This window comes from Protomyctophum parallelum (assembly GCF_964188405.1).
Source record: "Protomyctophum parallelum genome assembly, chromosome: 6".
Classification (NCBI taxonomy): Eukaryota; Metazoa; Chordata; class Actinopteri; order Myctophiformes; family Myctophidae; genus Protomyctophum; species Protomyctophum parallelum.
This window is the reverse complement of record NC_139701.1, coordinates 4,786,662-4,803,713: the sequence shown is the minus strand read 5'-3', so window position 1 is coordinate 4,803,713 and position 17,052 is coordinate 4,786,662. Positions and strand designations below refer to the sequence as shown.

At 41.6% G+C, this 17,052-nt stretch overlaps 2 protein-coding genes across 2 annotated transcripts; both read right to left on the bottom strand.

The window, feature by feature from the left end:
- Nucleotides 1–393: 393 nt before the first annotated feature.
- ptger3 (prostaglandin E receptor 3 (subtype EP3)) lies at nucleotides 394–4,925 on the bottom strand. Its single transcript, XM_083766560.1, has 2 exons — nucleotides 4,016–4,925; nucleotides 394–2,381 (listed from the first exon to the last, which is right to left on the bottom strand). Exons 1-2 carry the CDS (start codon nucleotides 4,865–4,867, stop codon nucleotides 2,040–2,042), a joined length of 1,194 nt encoding a protein of 397 aa, XP_083622686.1. The 5' UTR covers nucleotides 4,868–4,925; the 3' UTR covers nucleotides 394–2,039.
- A 2,400-nt stretch (nucleotides 4,926–7,325) lies between these two features.
- zranb2 (zinc finger, RAN-binding domain containing 2) lies at nucleotides 7,326–16,541 on the bottom strand. Its single transcript, XM_083768169.1, has 10 exons — nucleotides 16,410–16,541; nucleotides 15,229–15,281; nucleotides 15,015–15,123; nucleotides 14,709–14,791; nucleotides 14,327–14,403; nucleotides 11,666–11,806; nucleotides 9,950–10,203; nucleotides 9,300–9,359; nucleotides 8,508–8,687; nucleotides 7,326–8,283 (listed from the first exon to the last, which is right to left on the bottom strand). The coding sequence occupies exons 1-10, from the start codon at nucleotides 16,493–16,495 to the stop codon at nucleotides 8,211–8,213; spliced, it is 1,116 nt and encodes a 371-aa protein (XP_083624295.1). The 5' UTR covers nucleotides 16,496–16,541; the 3' UTR covers nucleotides 7,326–8,210.
- Between the last annotated feature and the right edge of the window lie 511 nt (nucleotides 16,542–17,052).

Sequence of the window (17,052 nt, the reverse complement as noted above, 5' to 3'; positions counted from 1 at the left end):
TCTTAAATGTTTATATTAATGATAATGTTAATGACCACTGATATTAATTAGCGTAATTAGCATCAGCATAAGTCAGTCAGAGACAATGGGATAATGCTCTCATTGCACCCCTCCTACACATAAAAGCATTTCTTAGTGCAGGGTCAGAGCGTTGAGCAGGTAAGATATTTAGGGCTGTATTTTGCGTGTCTTAAGTACAATGTCTTATTACCTAACTTGAGTAAACTAAAGACCTGGAGGTGTGATCAATGCCATTTGGCTATTCTGAGTGGCCAAAGAGCATTGATCACGCCTCCAGGTCTTTAGTTTACTCAAGTTAGGGAATAAGACCTGGTACTTAAGACACGCAAAATACAGCCCTTTAATGTCTTGGTCAAGGACACATTGACCGCGCTACACATCTCTGTATTCTGTAACTAGCCTCCATATGACCCTGTCACCCAACTTGACCCAAGATCTGGCAATCGTAGTTGGCACAAAATGGTCAACGTGTTCCTCACTGACTTTGGGTTTCATGTGAGACTGTGAGTTGGCCTGAAGTAATTCTTTTGCAAGGCATTGTAAGCATTGTACAATGATTTATATCTACCCAATGTCTCACAGACTCAAAAGGGAGAACGGAGAACCTAAAATATTCACATTGTACTGACAGAACCACTACATATATTTTTAACATTCATTACATAAGTTCATAAGGTTGCATCATCACTATTAACTACATAAATGACAACTGTACATCTACCACAAATATAAATAAATAATTCTTACACTTTTCATCAATATCCTGTAATATTCTACAATTGGCTCCAGTTCTGAGTTTACGCTTCAACGTCAGATTGATCCCTTTTTTTGTCTTATACAAAAGTTGTATTTCAGATGGCAATGATAATAAAAACGAGTCTCAAGTGATTTAACAGCCCCTCTTATTTGAGGTACATTCATGAAAAGTCACATCATCAAGGTATCATTAAAGTTGTATCGTTAATGTTGCAGCTCAGAGACTTCAAACTATAATGTTTTTCCCCACTTGCCCTAGTCTTTATTTATTGTTTATTATTTTACATATTTATTGGTCTAGGGGAGCTTGGGTTAATCTTTCTATCGTTTTATAGGTTGTAAATATTACAGTATAATACTGTGCTGTGCATGCACTTTTTCAAATGTAGACAATGTATTTTAAATACTATTTGCTTAGTGTCTGGGCCCCTATTCTTAAGCTTCAGATAGCTTATCAGGGTGACCCATTTCACATATCTCGAGTGGGTCTTTTATGAATGTACTATTTTAACTTTTTTGTATGAATAAACAGAACTGGAAAACGGAAAAGAACCAGAAATGCACCTTTGAGTATGCTCATACAGTTTTCATCCATTTCCAAACGGTTTCAACGGAACAACCATTGATGAGATCCATGTGGTGGATTGATTTTTAGAAAAGAACGCAGACAAAGTGACGTTTCCTGGCACCGTTATGGCCTCTGTTTCTAATTATACCACGTTTGGTACTGTTACTGTAGGTCTGTGTTCTACCAAATCCCCCCCGGGGGGACATTGATTCTGACAGTCTAGGACAGGAAGTGACCAGGTCACCAGTCTACATGCTGGTGGTAAGGTGACTTGAAAAGGAATGTGTTTCGAGCTAAACACAAATAAGTGCACATGTGGGGTAGGTTTGGCTGGTTTGACTAAAACAGCAGCAACAGACAATACTTTGTCTCCTTGTTGCACAATATCCGTCCGCGGGCAAAGGCAGGAAACAGTTCTCATCCCAGGCTCATTTTCAGAAAGCATCGTCTTAGACAACTTTCTTGTTTGTATCTTGAAACAAACAAAATACAACTGACCATTTGCTGGACGCCTCTCAGGATCTACTGTAATCTACCTTTTAAGCATCTCACCTGGTGCTCTTGTCCAGAGCAACTTACACAGCAAGTGCTTCTATTCCTGGCTCATACATTTGCACTTGCATTTCAATCTGAAATGTTAACTTCACGCATGCATGCACGCTTTCCTCCGCAAACCCATAGCTAGGTGAGCAGACTACTCAGCTTGTGGTTTCTGAAGGCCATTGGCTTCCGTGTCGGGGTTGTTGAGGGCGTCCATGGCTGTCTGATGCTCCTTCTGCTCGTCAATAGAGCAGTTGGACACAGCGTTGGCCACCATGCAAAACTTGCGGAGCAGGATCTCCCTGAGGAGGAGGTAGACCCAGGGGTCCAGGATCTGATTGAGGGAGGCCAGGCGGATAGCGGCGAGGAAAAAGTTACAGTCTAGGTGGACGTCCTTGCTCAGGGCGAGGGAGGAAGAGGAGGAGGAGGTGGGGGAGCGCAGTGACTTGCAGTGATGGGAGGAGGTCTGGGTGGAGATCATGCTCAGCATCAGCACCTTTGAGTGAGAAAGGTAGGGACAAAACATTGGAAGAGATTGTAACAGGAAATTCATAGTTGGTAATGGTAGGTTGTTTTTTGTTTTTACATAGAGACATGCTGTATTTGTGAAATTTACTTTGTCACACCACCCTTTCAACTACAGTCACTTGGCCATGGATATTTTCAGTTGAAAAATGTGTTGTCATTTTTGTTGCGTGCTGCTATGTGGAAAGCATCAGCATGAGATGATAATTGCAAGTTCTAGGGACTTGTGTTTGATTTGCATGTAATCACAGTATAACCATATGTTATTGTCTAATTACCATATGGTCTCTAATCTCTATATCATAAGGACCCACTATACAGACATAAAAACAAAGCACAATATAATGAATGTACTTGAAGAACTGTGAATAGATCTTCATGTTTTTAAGCTGTGGTTAGGCCCAAACCATTTCCGCGCAGACGAAATGAAAGCCTGGGTATCAAGGCTACTTTTACAGAGATTCACAGTATCTCTGGTCCCATTAAACACACAGTTGCATTGGATTATGTAGACTTTATGGGTAACGTCATTAATGTTAAGAAATCTAAATCATTTTAATGATGTGTGACTTTTCAAATAAGCTACAATAAATACATAGTTAATGTGACTTGCAGATAGGTCTGGTCAAAAAAAGAAAAAAACTATGTTCTATCTATCATTCACATATTTGATCAGTATTGTCTTTATAGGCACTTTATTTAATTATATTGCTTATTTTATTATTTCATTTTTCAATTTGTGACATTAATGAGCCCGGAACAAAACAGTGACTACTGTCATTCCATTCTGTTGATAGTTTACACATTCACTTCACCAATCACCAGTCATGTGGTTTCTATTAATATCCTGTGGGACTATTACATGTATGTATGACTGACAGCATATGAGCTCATAACACACTGTGCAGACCCCCCAAACAGGACTCAGCTAAGTGGATTCGCATAATGGCAAAACAGCCTCTCAAAGGAAGCATGCAGGACTGTGTGCGTGTGTGTCACAGTGTGTGTGTGTGTGTGTGTGTGTGTGTGTGTGTGTGTGTGTGTGTGTGCGTGCGAGAGAAAGAGAGAGAGTGTGTGTGTGTGTGTGTGTGTGTGTGTGTGTGTGTGTGTGTGTGTGTGTGTGTGTGTGTGTGTGTGTGTGTGTGTGTTGGATGGGAAGGGGGGGGGGGGGTGCAAGTGCAAAGCTAGCTTAGTTAATTGCCTAATTAAACTATTCTGTCCATAAAGCAGCTCTTAAGTTTGGCTCGATGCTAGGCTATAGCAACCTGCAGCTCAAACTGGTATAAGTGGCTGCCACAAATTAACAGTCTGTGACACATTGTGATGTGATAGCCATCAGACATGTGACATCTATTTTAGACCCACTGACCTCTAGTTTGTGAATCATGAGTAGGCTTATTAATCAGCAGAGCAGTGTCACTGACATTTACGCACCGTAGTTCAATCAAACATCAGCCATTTATATTTTTATGTGATTCTGTATCGATTATGTACATTGAGAAGTGAAATATCCATATATCTTTGCAATAGCATGGCGTCTTACTGTTTCTACCATGCAGGACTACGTCAAGAAGATATGTAGACACTATCGCGTAATGAACCTACCAGTAAAGGAGCCCAACATATGAGCAAGACGCACATAATTCCCATCAGCTGAATGACAGTCTCTGTGGTGAGTCGTTCCCACTGTTTAGAGGACTGAGAAGTGCCAGATTTGGTTTTGCAACGGACCACTAATCCCCGTATGGTCACTACGTTGCAGGAGAAAGTTACAAGCAGGGAGAAAATCCCAAGCACAGCGAACGTGATGGCGAAAAACATATTGCCAGATACTTCTCTGTCCCCGGTGCTTATGAAGCACCAGGTGCCTGGCCATTGCAGCGTGTACTTCCCGACACCTGCCACGGGTAACAACGCAAAGAGAAACACAAGACACCAGATGACCGCCAAAGTCTGCTTGGTCACAGATGTCTTCATGTGATTGGAGTACCAGTGCGGACTTGTTATCGCCAAAGCCCTCTCAATGGCCATGGCACTGGCCAGGAAAAGAGGACACAGGCCGAAAGTTGTCATGACCACGCCGAAAAAAGCGCACAGTCTGCCCGAGGGGTCGATGCGTTCCCATTTTAGGCCGGCTCGGTAAACTGATATAACTATTGGACTTGTCAGAAGCTGTCCGAAGAGATCTGTCAGCGCCAACGATCCGATGCAAAGCAAGAAAGACCTTTTACGCAGATTCTCCTTCTTCCTGTAAGACATATACACCAATATGAGAGCCAAAGAGTTCCCCACCATGCCCGTGATCATCATAGTAATTGGGAAACCAACCGAGACCGATCCGCAAACGCCACTTTTGGTGGCATTGCTGTCGCGTAACGGTTTGGAGACGTTAGTGTCCAGCATCTCTCCCAGCGAACTCTGCAAAGTGTTCAGGGAGTCACAGTTTTCCGAAGTCATCCTCTCGTTGATGATAAGCTTATACACAGCAGCACACGTCCACTGTACGGGTCCCACATGCTCCAGTCCTCCAGACCAAGTTGCTTCAGCAAAACTGTTGCGCGTAAAAGCGCGTCAGACCCTTTTAAGCACTGGAGGCGGTACTCCTTGGATGCGGTTGCGCCCAGTGAATTATAAATGCTTTGCGAAACGGATCCGTATATTTCAACAGTTGAGGGGTATAGCATCAAAGTCATTTGACCACTTTAACCCTAAATATATCCGCTATTTGATAATAGCCGATCTACAACGCATGGCAATGTGATATTGTCTGACTGGATCTCTTAATTGTGACGTGTGGTGAGCTTGTAGATCGGCTAGCTATTTTCAAATCATCTTAAAGAAAATGTGAATAATTCGGAACATTTTTAACAAAACAAATCGTGTATGGGTCGGCCTAGCTCTGGTCCATATAGCTGCAACGCATTAGAGCTATGTGGAGAATACCAGAGCTAGGGTCGGCCTGGTATACAATATATTATATTTTCAGACTTTGGTCTGTGCCCCAAAAGTAGATACTAGGCTACATAATTAATTTGGGGGTCCTTGACATATGGAAAAGTTTGATATTACCATATTCAGATTCAGTAGTAAAACACGCACGCTTGCGCTCACTCAGTCACGGGTGATGCTGTGGGTTAAAAAAAAGGACAGTATTGCAGCACGTGGATTAATTTCAATTGCGGAGAAGCCGGAGATTAAATTTAATAAAAACCTTTCTGAGGTAGGCTATTTTATTCAACCGCAACATAACATAATCAACTTGTAGTCAGGTGAAATGAGGTGATGTGACGTAACGTAGTTCACTTATACAATGTCTTATAAAATGAAGCGAAAATCTAACTGCGCATGTTGCTAATTAATTTATCATTAGTAGGCCTATCCTATACATTATGGTTAGCCTGCCGAAAAGCCTACATTGTTATTTTTCAAAATGTCATATAGTAGAACTACCCCTTCCTTCTTACAGAACAAAAATAATGCTATTTTCTGGAGAATAGGCCTATGTTAAAGGTGCTGTGTGATTTATTTTATTCGTTTATATAGCCCATTTATGTTTTTGCTAAATAAAACGATATAGTTGAATCAATCAGCGATAGGTCCACGCGCCTGTCCAAACTATCCTGCTCTTTTAACAGAAAAATACCACCAAATTCAGCCCAATACGGAGAAATAACTTTCATCTGCCCAGTCAATTTTATAGGCTAGGCCTATTCCGCGTATTACATTGCCACATGTTCGCTCATTTTCTTGTTTCAGAATTCCCCATTCCAATTGCAGTATGATGGGGGGGTATAAACGACAAAACTACTTTTGGGGGGCTCATATCCCGTCTCAAAAATAAGTTTGTGCCCAAGAGGGTTATACCTACAGGCTGCATGCATCGTGTATGATGTAGGCATATCCATAGATCGGCATCACCATGGTCCATGACCATGTAATGTTTTAAATCAAATACGGGAACTTGATTCGATGTGCGCTCAGTTTTCCCCTCCGTCATTTTGTCGTGCACCTGCTGTGAGGCCCTACCTAATTTTAGTTGGATTAGCACTACACAGAACAGCCAAATTCACCTCCCCTCTGTCCCAGGTTTACTCATCTGCCTCCCCTCTAGCCTATTAGGTGTAACAAGTGCCACCTCTCGACAAGAACGAGAAAGGCAAGACATGATTTGACCAGAGCTGTAGTAGTGTAGGGTGTAAGCGGTTTTGGCTTGAGTTAATTGTCAACGACCATAAAAAAAATTAATAGTTGACTTACAATGAGTTAACCTTAGGATTGTACAACCCATCTCCCAATAAGGATCAAGAAAATCAGGGATGCCGCCCGCCCCCGATAGGCAACAAACATAGGTCCCAACATGATGTGGTTAATGACTTTTGACACCTAAACGCACCAGGGACAAATTAGCCATTGGGCCAGTGGCCCTTGGCTCTCAGGGGCCCTTTAGGGAAATTGGACCGTAAGGTACTAGGTTTGACGCCCTGAAAAGGGCTCCTGGGGCCCTTCATTGGCCATTGATTTTGTTAAATTTAGGTGAAAAAGATAAAAACACGGAAAAACACCAAAATATTGCGCGCGCTATGGGGGCCCTGAAAATAATTACCGGCCCAGGAGCCCTCGTGGGGGTTAATCCGTCCCTGAAACGCACTCATGAAAACAATGAAAATAAAATATACAAATCAAATTGTGCACCACAGATCCTTATTACGAATAATCGTTATGACAATATTAAGTAAAAAATAATCTGGCTTTGGCCATAGGCCTACATGGTTACGTTAAGCCCCTTCTTGGGACATAATACACTAAATACCGACTGTAAAAAGGCTACAAACAGAACAAGTTACATTATTGAGATTAAGCTACTGTTTTAGGTCTACACCCTTTTAGGGAAAAAATGTTAAGAACAAAAAATACTTTAAGACAGGAGTTTATTTGTTGTTTACATGGTAGTTAATTCATCCAACAAAAGACCCGATAACCACATTCTATAAATGCTGTCAGGAAATAATTTTGATATGTTTAGACTGGCTGCATATTGCATTTTATCAGTTTTTAGCTTTACAAAACAGTTGGCCGAAAATGGTAAATTTCATGAAAATATCTTTACAGGCATTTATTGAAAATGTTTTCATTCTCAGAAATGTTATGTCTTATAAGTCTCAACATTGAGAATGTGTATTTTTAATACCAAGTTAGAGAACATGTTCAAATTACTGCCCATTAAAAACAACACTTATCACAAAGAAAAAAAGAAATACTTACCTTCAACATAAAACAAAGAAAAGTGATCAGCAAATCAAACTATGAACAATATTATCATAGCATTTTTTCAATTACATCTCAAAAAGGCAGATGTTGACACCCACTGTACAGTGAGCTTTCCATGGGACAAGATATCTTTAAATCCATACAAAACTAAATCGCCACAAGATGAGTGGAATAAAATGTAATGCTATACCACGACAGTCATCAAAATGGGCTTAAAAAAAGAACAAAGTGGACACAACCTCCTCATGGCAGAATTGTTTCTCTTACAGGATCAGACATTAATGTTTATCAGACATTTAATATACTCTGGGATGTAGGCGGCGTTAAAAAGGCAGAGTGTAACAACAGGTAACAAGAAGGGAATGGATTCACCGTCTTTCTTCTTTTCATCGATATATGATGTGTACACTACAGTACTGCAAGGTTGGGATTATAAAGAACAGTATAAATGAACTGGCTGGGTTTGTTTACTTTCCTTTTCTTAGAACACAACATGCACTTGTACTAACGGTTTGTTTTCCTGTTTTAACTTTTAAGGGCTATTCTTTTCTTTCTTTTTTGAACTGGAGCCAGAATGGGATGATCCGGAGGACTGGCCGCGGCGCCTGAAATCACACAAAAACAACCACGGGAAGCAGTCAGGTGAGGAAGCTCAGTTATCGAACCTTCACTTATGAACAACATCAGAACATGCACAGCGCAACACTGATATAGAGATGGTAAAACTGTAAATATATCATTTTCAACAATCCCATGAGCAACATAACGAGGGAAGTTAATAACAATAGTAAGAGTACACCACTTGTGGTATTCCACAGAAACCCCAAACCTTTCGGACGATTGGGATCTAGAGCGCTTCCGTTTCTTCCCACCAGATGAAGACCTGGATCGACTGCGTTTTCCGCTCCTCTCTGGCGAGGAGGAGGGCGAGTGCGACCTCTTCCGGGGAGAGGAGGGCGAGGGCGACCTCTTCCGGGGAGAGGAGCCCTTTCCAGACCTCGAGCTGGATCTTTTAGACGGGATAAACCAAGTAGGGAAGTCAGTGAGGCTGGGGACACACCTCGAACTGGGACAACTATTTTATCAAGCTTCACTGAATTGGAGCACTGACATAATGCTTCCATTGTACTGGAAGGCATTTTGACCCATGCTCTTTGAATTAAAGAGAATAAAATATGACCCATGGGTAGTTTTCAGGGCCTTTCAAATTATGCTGACATCACTGCTCAAGGCAACCTGGTCGGCAGGCCAAGTCAGCACTTCCACTCGGACGCTTGATAAATAAAGACCCAGCTCTCTATTCAGGGCTCTGAGGCTTTGCAACATCAAAGATTCAAAGTCAGCAGATTAAAGGGAACTCCAACATCTGCATTATTGATAGATGGTCCTAATTATACCCGGTCTAACCCTAAATTAGTCAGGTGAATAAGAACCAATTGAATAATTTACAAGTTGGCATTGGCCTTATAATTAAAAGTAGAATTGATCTGCATTAATTGGTAGATAAGGAGAATGTGGTATTCTCTCTCCTGTACTAACGCAAGGTGGGCACCGGAGGCTTTGGCCCAGATACATACACTCTCTCTTTTAAAGCGAGAGAATGCATGTCACCTCAAATCACCTGGATCGGGACCTGGAGCGCGAACCAGATCTGGAACTTGATGAGCTTCTAGAACGGGATCTGAAAAACAGAAAAGACCCTTTTCCAATATCTTCTGAACCAGTTGAAATGGGAGGAATTACATTGCGGTTCACATAACAATGGATCAAGATTTTTAGCAGCGTTTTTCCGTCTGTTTTCCGAAAAAAAACAGGTCCAGTATGCAACCACCTTTACTCCCAAGTTGCATATCCGTAACAAACGAGTAAATCTGCTGTCCAATGAAAATGCATATAGTTAAAATTCCCCCAAAAATAAAAAATAAAGCAGTTTCTTTTAACTGAACTACTGTATACAGTTCTACAATGAATCCATCGACAACGTGAGCTCTCTTCATTTGAAGTCATAATACACACAGCGCTGAAAACCAAGAACAAAGGACGGACTTTGCATTACAATATATTATTTGTATTATGAAAAGAGATCATTCACACAAACATGTCTTACACCACAGAATGGGGGACGGGTCAAATAAAAATGTAAAAGGAGAACATCAACACCACTAACAACAGGACATTTATAAAAAATGACATGGATCATTTAAGTTAGAAGGAAGATTGAGCTGATACTGACATTTTGCCTGGAGTTACCCTTGACCTGTACCCTTTTACCTGGACCTGGACCGGGAACTGGAGCTGGAGGAGCGCGACGACGAACGAGAGCGAGACGAGCCAGAGCGGCTGTCCTTGCCGTCTTTGCCGTCCTTGCCGTCCTTGCCGTCTTTGCTATCCTTGCTATCCTTGCCGTCCTTGCTGTCATTTTTCTTCTTCTCTTCTTCTTCTACTACTTCTTTCTTCTCCCCCTCGTCACTGTCACTGTCCAGTTGGTACTTAGAGAGATCGCCGTCTTCGTCATCGTCATCATCCTGAGGATGGTTGATTGATTTGTTACATTTAGGGCTGGGTGCAATAATAACCGCGCTTGTGTAAGGCATACCGCAGTATCGAGTTCATAACTGCGATTCTTATTTTTTTCCATTTAAATTTTTATCCCACGATATTGTAACCCATTTTTCCACCCGGTGCCAATTGCCTAAGCCAGGGGTTTTCAACTGGTTATGAACCAGGGACCACCACTGACATGAGAATCAACCTGGGGACCACTGCTGTTGGGAGGAGGGGGGATATTGGTGTGGTGTGTGGGAAAATATTAAACTCATGTTGCTGTTCATTGTAACTTACTGTAAGCATGAGCGAGCAGACACATTATGGGCACATTTCCTTATAATGGTGACTCAACCACACAAACCAGTACGGGTTTCCCTTGAGATTCTAACTCCCTTTTCTGTGGAAGTTCTTGACAGTCCGACTTCCCAGTAACATCAAAACGTCATCATGTCACCATGTCATTTACTGCACTTTTTCCTCAACTTGTGATAATACAATAAATTAAAATACAAATCTTCACTTTCCTACATTACTAGATGCATGGTTAGGGACCACATGCAATACCGTCACGGACCACCAGTGGTCCACGGACCACCAGTTGAAAACCCATGGCCTGCCCTAAGCTGTAATACTCTTCCTCTGCCAACCTGGGGAGACCCCCGAATTGAGCTCACGCTTCCTTCAATGCATGAGTGAGCAGGCCGCTTACTACGACCCCTTATATGATTATTATATTATTATGTTTTACATTCGAAACAACTTTTGAGGTCAAAAGAAATACATACCGCCCCAGCCCTAGTTACATTGTGGGCTGGCCGCTGGTGGGGATTTAGCCCATTCTGACCTGAGATCAGATTCATACGAGGTTTCCACTGGACACACACTGGGTCTGATGAACCCATTCTGACCCGAGATCAGATTCTAAAAATGTCAGTCGCTCTTCGATTTTTCAATAGCTAAAGCATAACATGATGCTAACACCAAAATGGGTTCCCGTTCAGAATGGGTTAAGAGTGTGCGTGACCGATTTGTGCTACGTGTTTGATACACAGGAACCTAAAAGTAAAATCTCCACCATTTCTCTAGTGAAAAAAAAGGTTGATTACATCGTTTATCATCTGTAAGTAAGTAAAAGCACCGTATGGGTCAACTATATAAATTCATCACATCTGATTGCCAAAGTCACGGTTCTGAACCTAGGAGCATTGAGATTTTTACAATGATTTCATTAACCCATTTTGGGTGGGAAACCCTTTTGGTGTTGGCATCATGTCATGCTTTAGCTATTTTTGAAAAATCGAAGAACGACTGACATAGAAAGCTTTTTCAGAAAACTGTCAGGAAGAAGACATTTTTAGAATCTGATCTCAGGTCAAAATGGGTTAAACAGATCCATTGCACTCGGGATAGAGGTGTGTGGCTTCAGCCACTGAAACTCACATCTAACTTGTATTTAGAAAGGTCTCCCTCTTCATCATCCTCGTCCTCCTCATCGTCGTCATCTGCAGCAGCAGCAGCAGCACCCTTTGCTGTTGGTTCCTTCTTGTCAAGTTTCCGGAACTTTTTCTTTTTCCTCCCAAACTGTGAAACAGACAAAAAATGCTCTGCACAAGTTGCTTTGGCACAATGTCTTTGAAAACAGTGAACACTCGCACCAGGCCAGGGAGAACTAAATACCTCCATGCTATTCATCCAGGTCCATCAGGTTATTAATCACTTGGGCAAGGATCTGAACATTCCCTGATTCATTATCATTGTTTAGAAAAGAGACAGATAGATCTCTATTGATCTTGATTCTTGCTAGGGATGGATAAATACAGATAGGGGTAAGTGCATTGGGGTATTGCAATTATATTCTATTTATCATCTCAATAACAGTATCAGTTGATTTTAATGATTTAGATGAGATGGCTTTGAAGACGGTACAATAAATGACCATCATCTCTGACCAGAAAAAGGAAGACCCTTTTAGCGGTTCCTGCTTTCGCTCAATAAGAATTATCCTGAATACATTTTGAGCATTTTATTTACGTTCTATATAATTACAGTTCAGTCCATCACCAACACTATGATTATTATAATAGCCTCTAACTGAAGTAATAGCTCTGCCCAAGTGCTCATTCTAGAATTGCATAATTTAACGATTTACATTTAAATGGGACCACTTTCAATGCAAGATAGTATTTATTATCCCCTCGCCGGAAGTTTCAGTAGCGGCATTCAATATACACAAGAAAAGTAGCCTCTACTTCGAGGATGGTAAACTATAAATAACTACCAGTACCCAGTGCAGTGTTTTCTCAGAGTTCCAAGAAGACATGAACAAAAACATTCCATCAGTGCCGAGATAACTCAGGATTATGAACCGTCATTGTGGGTGTGGCACGCTTATCCGACACACCAAAGGTCCGACATGCGGAAATTACCCATCGCTCCAGACATGCATTCATTGGTCCGACGACCGACATGCGTTTCTCCGTGCTTGCAGTTAGGTTAGGGGTAGGTTGTCTGGTCTAATGACAGTCAGACTGATATGTCGGAACTAAAGCCTGTATCCGTGGCATTGCTGAAATGGGTGTGTCTGCGTCACATATATTCTGTTGACAAATGAGCAAGTTTACTCATTTTCCTCCCATGACAGTGCATCTCAATGGGATTTCACCATACATAAAGGTTCAAACACAACAACATCCCCATTCCCCTTATTTGGAGAATGTAGTACACTGGATACAAAGAACGGACAGTTGGCTTAATTCAATGCAATTGTCTTATTTTTTTAAGATTTGCTTTTGGTTGCTTTTTTGCCTTTGATAGTTATTAGTGAATATAGACAGGAACGTGGGAGATCGAGAAGGGGAGAGACATGCAGTAAAGGTCGGCATGAACGGGACTCGAACACGCGACACGCTGTCAAGCCAGAGCCTATATGTGGCATGCGCCTGGGCCACAAGGCCAGCAGGCGCCCAATTGTCCTATTCTTAATGTGGAAATGTTCATTAACTTTAAGGACTATGGGAATTATAGCAATAAATATTTTTCATATAACTAATATGGATGGGAGGAAATTGATCAAGCTTCTATTCTTATCCAACAGACCTCCAGGCCATTAAGGGGCCGTTCCACTAATCTTATCCGAGGGACAGGCCTTCATTTTCCCATATATCTGCTAAGCCCGAGGCCCGAGTTTTATGGAGGTATTTCCCGAGAGAGGGGAACAGCCTAGGACATCCTGTGCTCTGTGTCTCTCCATAGGATCCCACTCAAACACACCTCTGTGTGGAGTACTATGTGGAGACGCGTATCCTACAGGGAGACACAGAACCCCCAGGATTGCTATTTACCCCCAGGTACTATGAGTAGAGTAGGGAATACCAAAAGAAATAGTACCCGTAAGCCATTTTGCATTGGCAGAGAAGCTTTCCACAGCAGTAGAAAGGTTACTGCCAATAAGCATTGTTGCAACAGAGAAATAATCTAGGTACCCAATACAAACTTCAGAATGTTTGTGTGCCATGACATATATAGAGGTGAGGAGAAGCGATGGTCCTTGCGGATTGTTCAAAATGTGCAATAAGTCTATTGTGCTACGTTTGAAAACCACTGATCCAGAACTACAGTAGTTATTCTGCAGGACAACTATGCCAGTGCTCCACCAAAACAAAATAAACGTTGCAGTTGCACCAATAAAGTGCTTCACGATAAGATATAGAAAGCAGCATCATCATATCATCCGTTGCACGTTGCATGTTGTATTGTGCTGTTCTAAGTTAAGTACAATCAGGGTTTGTGCAATAATAACAGCTGCGGTTAAGGGTGTACTGAGCAATATATGTCATGTGCAATAGGGATTTGTGCAATAACATGAAGTACGGTTATGTGTGTTTTGTTGCATTATCTTTTATAGTTTAATATTCTAGTTTATGATGCACTGATCGGTTGGCACTTTTTTAATTTCGTTGTACTTGTTGCAATGACAATAAAGATCTATCTATAACACGTGCTGCTTGTGATTTCCATTTGATTACTCTTAATAAATTGAGTGGACCTCAAACTTCTATGAATTCTCAAAACTACTGATTCCATATCAACCGGTATATTCACCTCATCATATTCACCATCAGAGTCTTCCCGCTCAATGTATTCCACATTCTCCCTTTCATTGAAGCCTCCACCATAGCCTGAAAATAGAAAACGGAATAAACACAATGGGGAACTGGTATTCAGAGGAGAGAAATTAACCCATTCTGACCTGAGATCAGATTCATACGAGGTTTCCGCCGGACACACACTGGTCTGATGAACCCATTCTGACCTGAGATCAGATTCTAAAAATGTCAGTCGCTCTTCGATTTTTCAAAAATAGCAGACCTACAAGCTCGTATCGTGCCACTCGCGATATGAGCTTGTAGACATGATGCCGACACCAAAATGGGTGCCCGGTCGGAATGGGTTAAGTACAAAATTGGAGTTTAGTAATAGTTACCTGTTCTCTCTTCCAGCTTGGCATATTTGGGTGTGTTGCACATGTTGCACTCTGACCTCCTGGCCCAATTCACATTGCCACATCTTCAAGAAGGAAGTACAGGGTAAATACAATTTATAGATCAGAATATAAGCTAGTTTTTTTTTTATTGACCGACATTGTTATTGACAAAAATGCATGTACATGAATGAAGCTCCAGAGCTTATTTCCATTGTGGCCTTAGCTTGAAGCACAATGTACTATACATGTAATGTCTAGTATTGTTGTAGCACAATGTAATAGTGTTACCAAGTCAAGATAACATACGTTTTACATTGCCAGTCATTTGCACTGAAAAGGCCTCGACTTTTCTCAGCCAGAGTTTTCCCAATCTCTGTCCCTCCGGCCTTCATCATCTTTGCCTCTGTGGTTTTCTCTGTACAAGAAAGGAGAGCATTAGTAAAAGGTGCCATTTGAGATGATGGGCATCATGTCTTCTTGTACTAAATGCTTACGAACACTCAAGTGTCTAATGCATTACCCCGATTGCATCTGTTACAACTTGTCCGCCTCGCAAAGTTCACATTTCCACACCTGCAAGAGAAGAGCATAAATTAAAATAGCAATTACTTCAGTCCGTAGTCGTACAGTGCACTGCTACCAATCATACATTCTTCCTTCTAGTAGCAACTGTGGCAAGAATAACATTATTAATTGTACTTTTGTCCGTCTATATTCGCCAAAAACAAAGCTGATCCACAAGTAAGCTCGCAGATCTGCCACTTTTGGCGAGTACTGATGGATGGGGTTCAAGTGGTAAAGATAGCTTTAGGCCGTCACTAGTGTTGTTTATGAGCAAGTGACTTGCAATCTGATATAGCAGAGTAGTTGAAATCCTTGGCTGCTACTACTACTACTACTACTCGGTCCAAAACACCCATACTGCTGCTGACAGGGTAACTTAACTGCATGCCTCAGCACGTCACGTTACATATAAGATATTTTAAGACCGGTTAGTCAAGTAAGGGTACAACAACATTCATGACATTTTTCACATAGAGGCATAAAAGCTTTACAATATAATCATATGACAAATGAATAATAAGATCAGTCTGTGGTTCATGAATATAAACGTCTGTGGTTCATGGGTTTTAAACTTGGGATCCAGTGCATGCATCAGCCAGTTTGGGTTTTGTGTTTAACATGTACGAGGCAGAATTTGACACTTCCAACAACAGAATGTTTACTGCATTATAAGTCAAGACGTGACGACTGAGGCCTGGGAAAAGAGACACCTTTTGAGACATTTTCAGGAGCAGCTGCTTGCTGCACACCCTGCAAAAAGCCTCCCCACGTTAAGCTAGCGAACAGTAGCCTGCGGTGTGTACTAGCCAGCATGATGATGATAACCCCTACGGCTAAACATGGAGCCCGAAAGTGACTGTTCCGTTTGATCCTGAACCGATACTTTGCAGGAACTTAACAACGAAGACCAAATGGTTTGCTAACGCTAACTAAAGCAAAAAAAGTCAAGTCAACGTGTTAACGACAGGCCTTTGGAACTAGGCTAGCCAAGTAGCTAGCGTTAGCGTTGTAGCTAGCAGCACAGCACAGCCTCTGCAACTTAACTGTAACAAAAATGACTTCCAAATCATGCAAATAATTGCCAAACCGGGGCATGTACGTGTGCTTTATAATGTGTGAAATGCGAACGGCGCTTACTTTTTATCGGGACAAATCCAGTCCCCGTCGCTAACTCGAAAACTCTTCCCCGACGACCCGGTCCCACTCCCAGCAGAAGACGACATGTTTATGTACGCTAACTAGCTAACACGCTAGTTGTGTCAGTGTGTGTGTGTGGGAAGTGGGAAGAGTTCACACAATGAAGAAAGAGTAGCCTCTAAGCCTATGCAAGAGAGAGTCCCCACCCCCCTGGCAGTCAGAGCGAGGAACTACACTTCATCATGTATGTTTGTTTCTGTGGTTAAATATTAGCATTTCTTTAATTGATTGATTGATTGAATTGATTGAAATATTTATTAACAGTTTGCATAATTTACAGTACATTTCAAGCACAAACTCAATACAAAGACTGTGAGTGGACGACCCAATTAAGCATTAAACTTGTTTACAACAGGGTCCACATTGTTAAATTCATCAAAACATTTAGAGACATACAAATAGACATTTCTATGTAGCTAAAGAACAGAACAGGAATTCATCATATAGGAAGCAAAAAGGGAAAAGATACATATACAGTGAGGGGAGATGGGGGGGTGGGGGGATTCAGATTTTACACAGGAAGCACAGGAAAGTACAGGTAGTGGGTGGAAGAACAGGCAGTGGTAAAAAAAAAGTACTCAAT

What these genes read in the sequence shown, in the direction of transcription:
- ptger3 (XM_083766560.1), bottom strand. Translation starts at nt 4,867, where the DNA reads ATGACTTCGGAAAACTGTGACTCCCTGAACACTTTGCAGAGTTCGCTG. An exon ending in TATGTTGGGCTCCTTTACTG is followed by an intron (nt 2,382 to 4,015) that starts GTAGGTTCATTA and finishes TCTCACTCAAAG; the next exon opens with GTGCTGATGCTGAGCATGAT.
- zranb2 (XM_083768169.1), bottom strand. Translation starts at nt 16,495, where the DNA reads ATGTCGTCTTCTGCTGGGAGTGGGACCGGGTCGTCGGGGAAGAGTTTT. An exon ending in AATGACTGGCAATGTAAAAC is followed by an intron (nt 14,792 to 15,014) that starts GTATGTTATCTT and finishes TCCTTCTTGAAG; the next exon opens with ATGTGGCAATGTGAATTGGG. An exon ending in CAAGCTGGAAGAGAGAACAG is followed by an intron (nt 14,404 to 14,708) that starts GTAACTATTACT and finishes TTCTATTTTCAG; the next exon opens with GCTATGGTGGAGGCTTCAAT.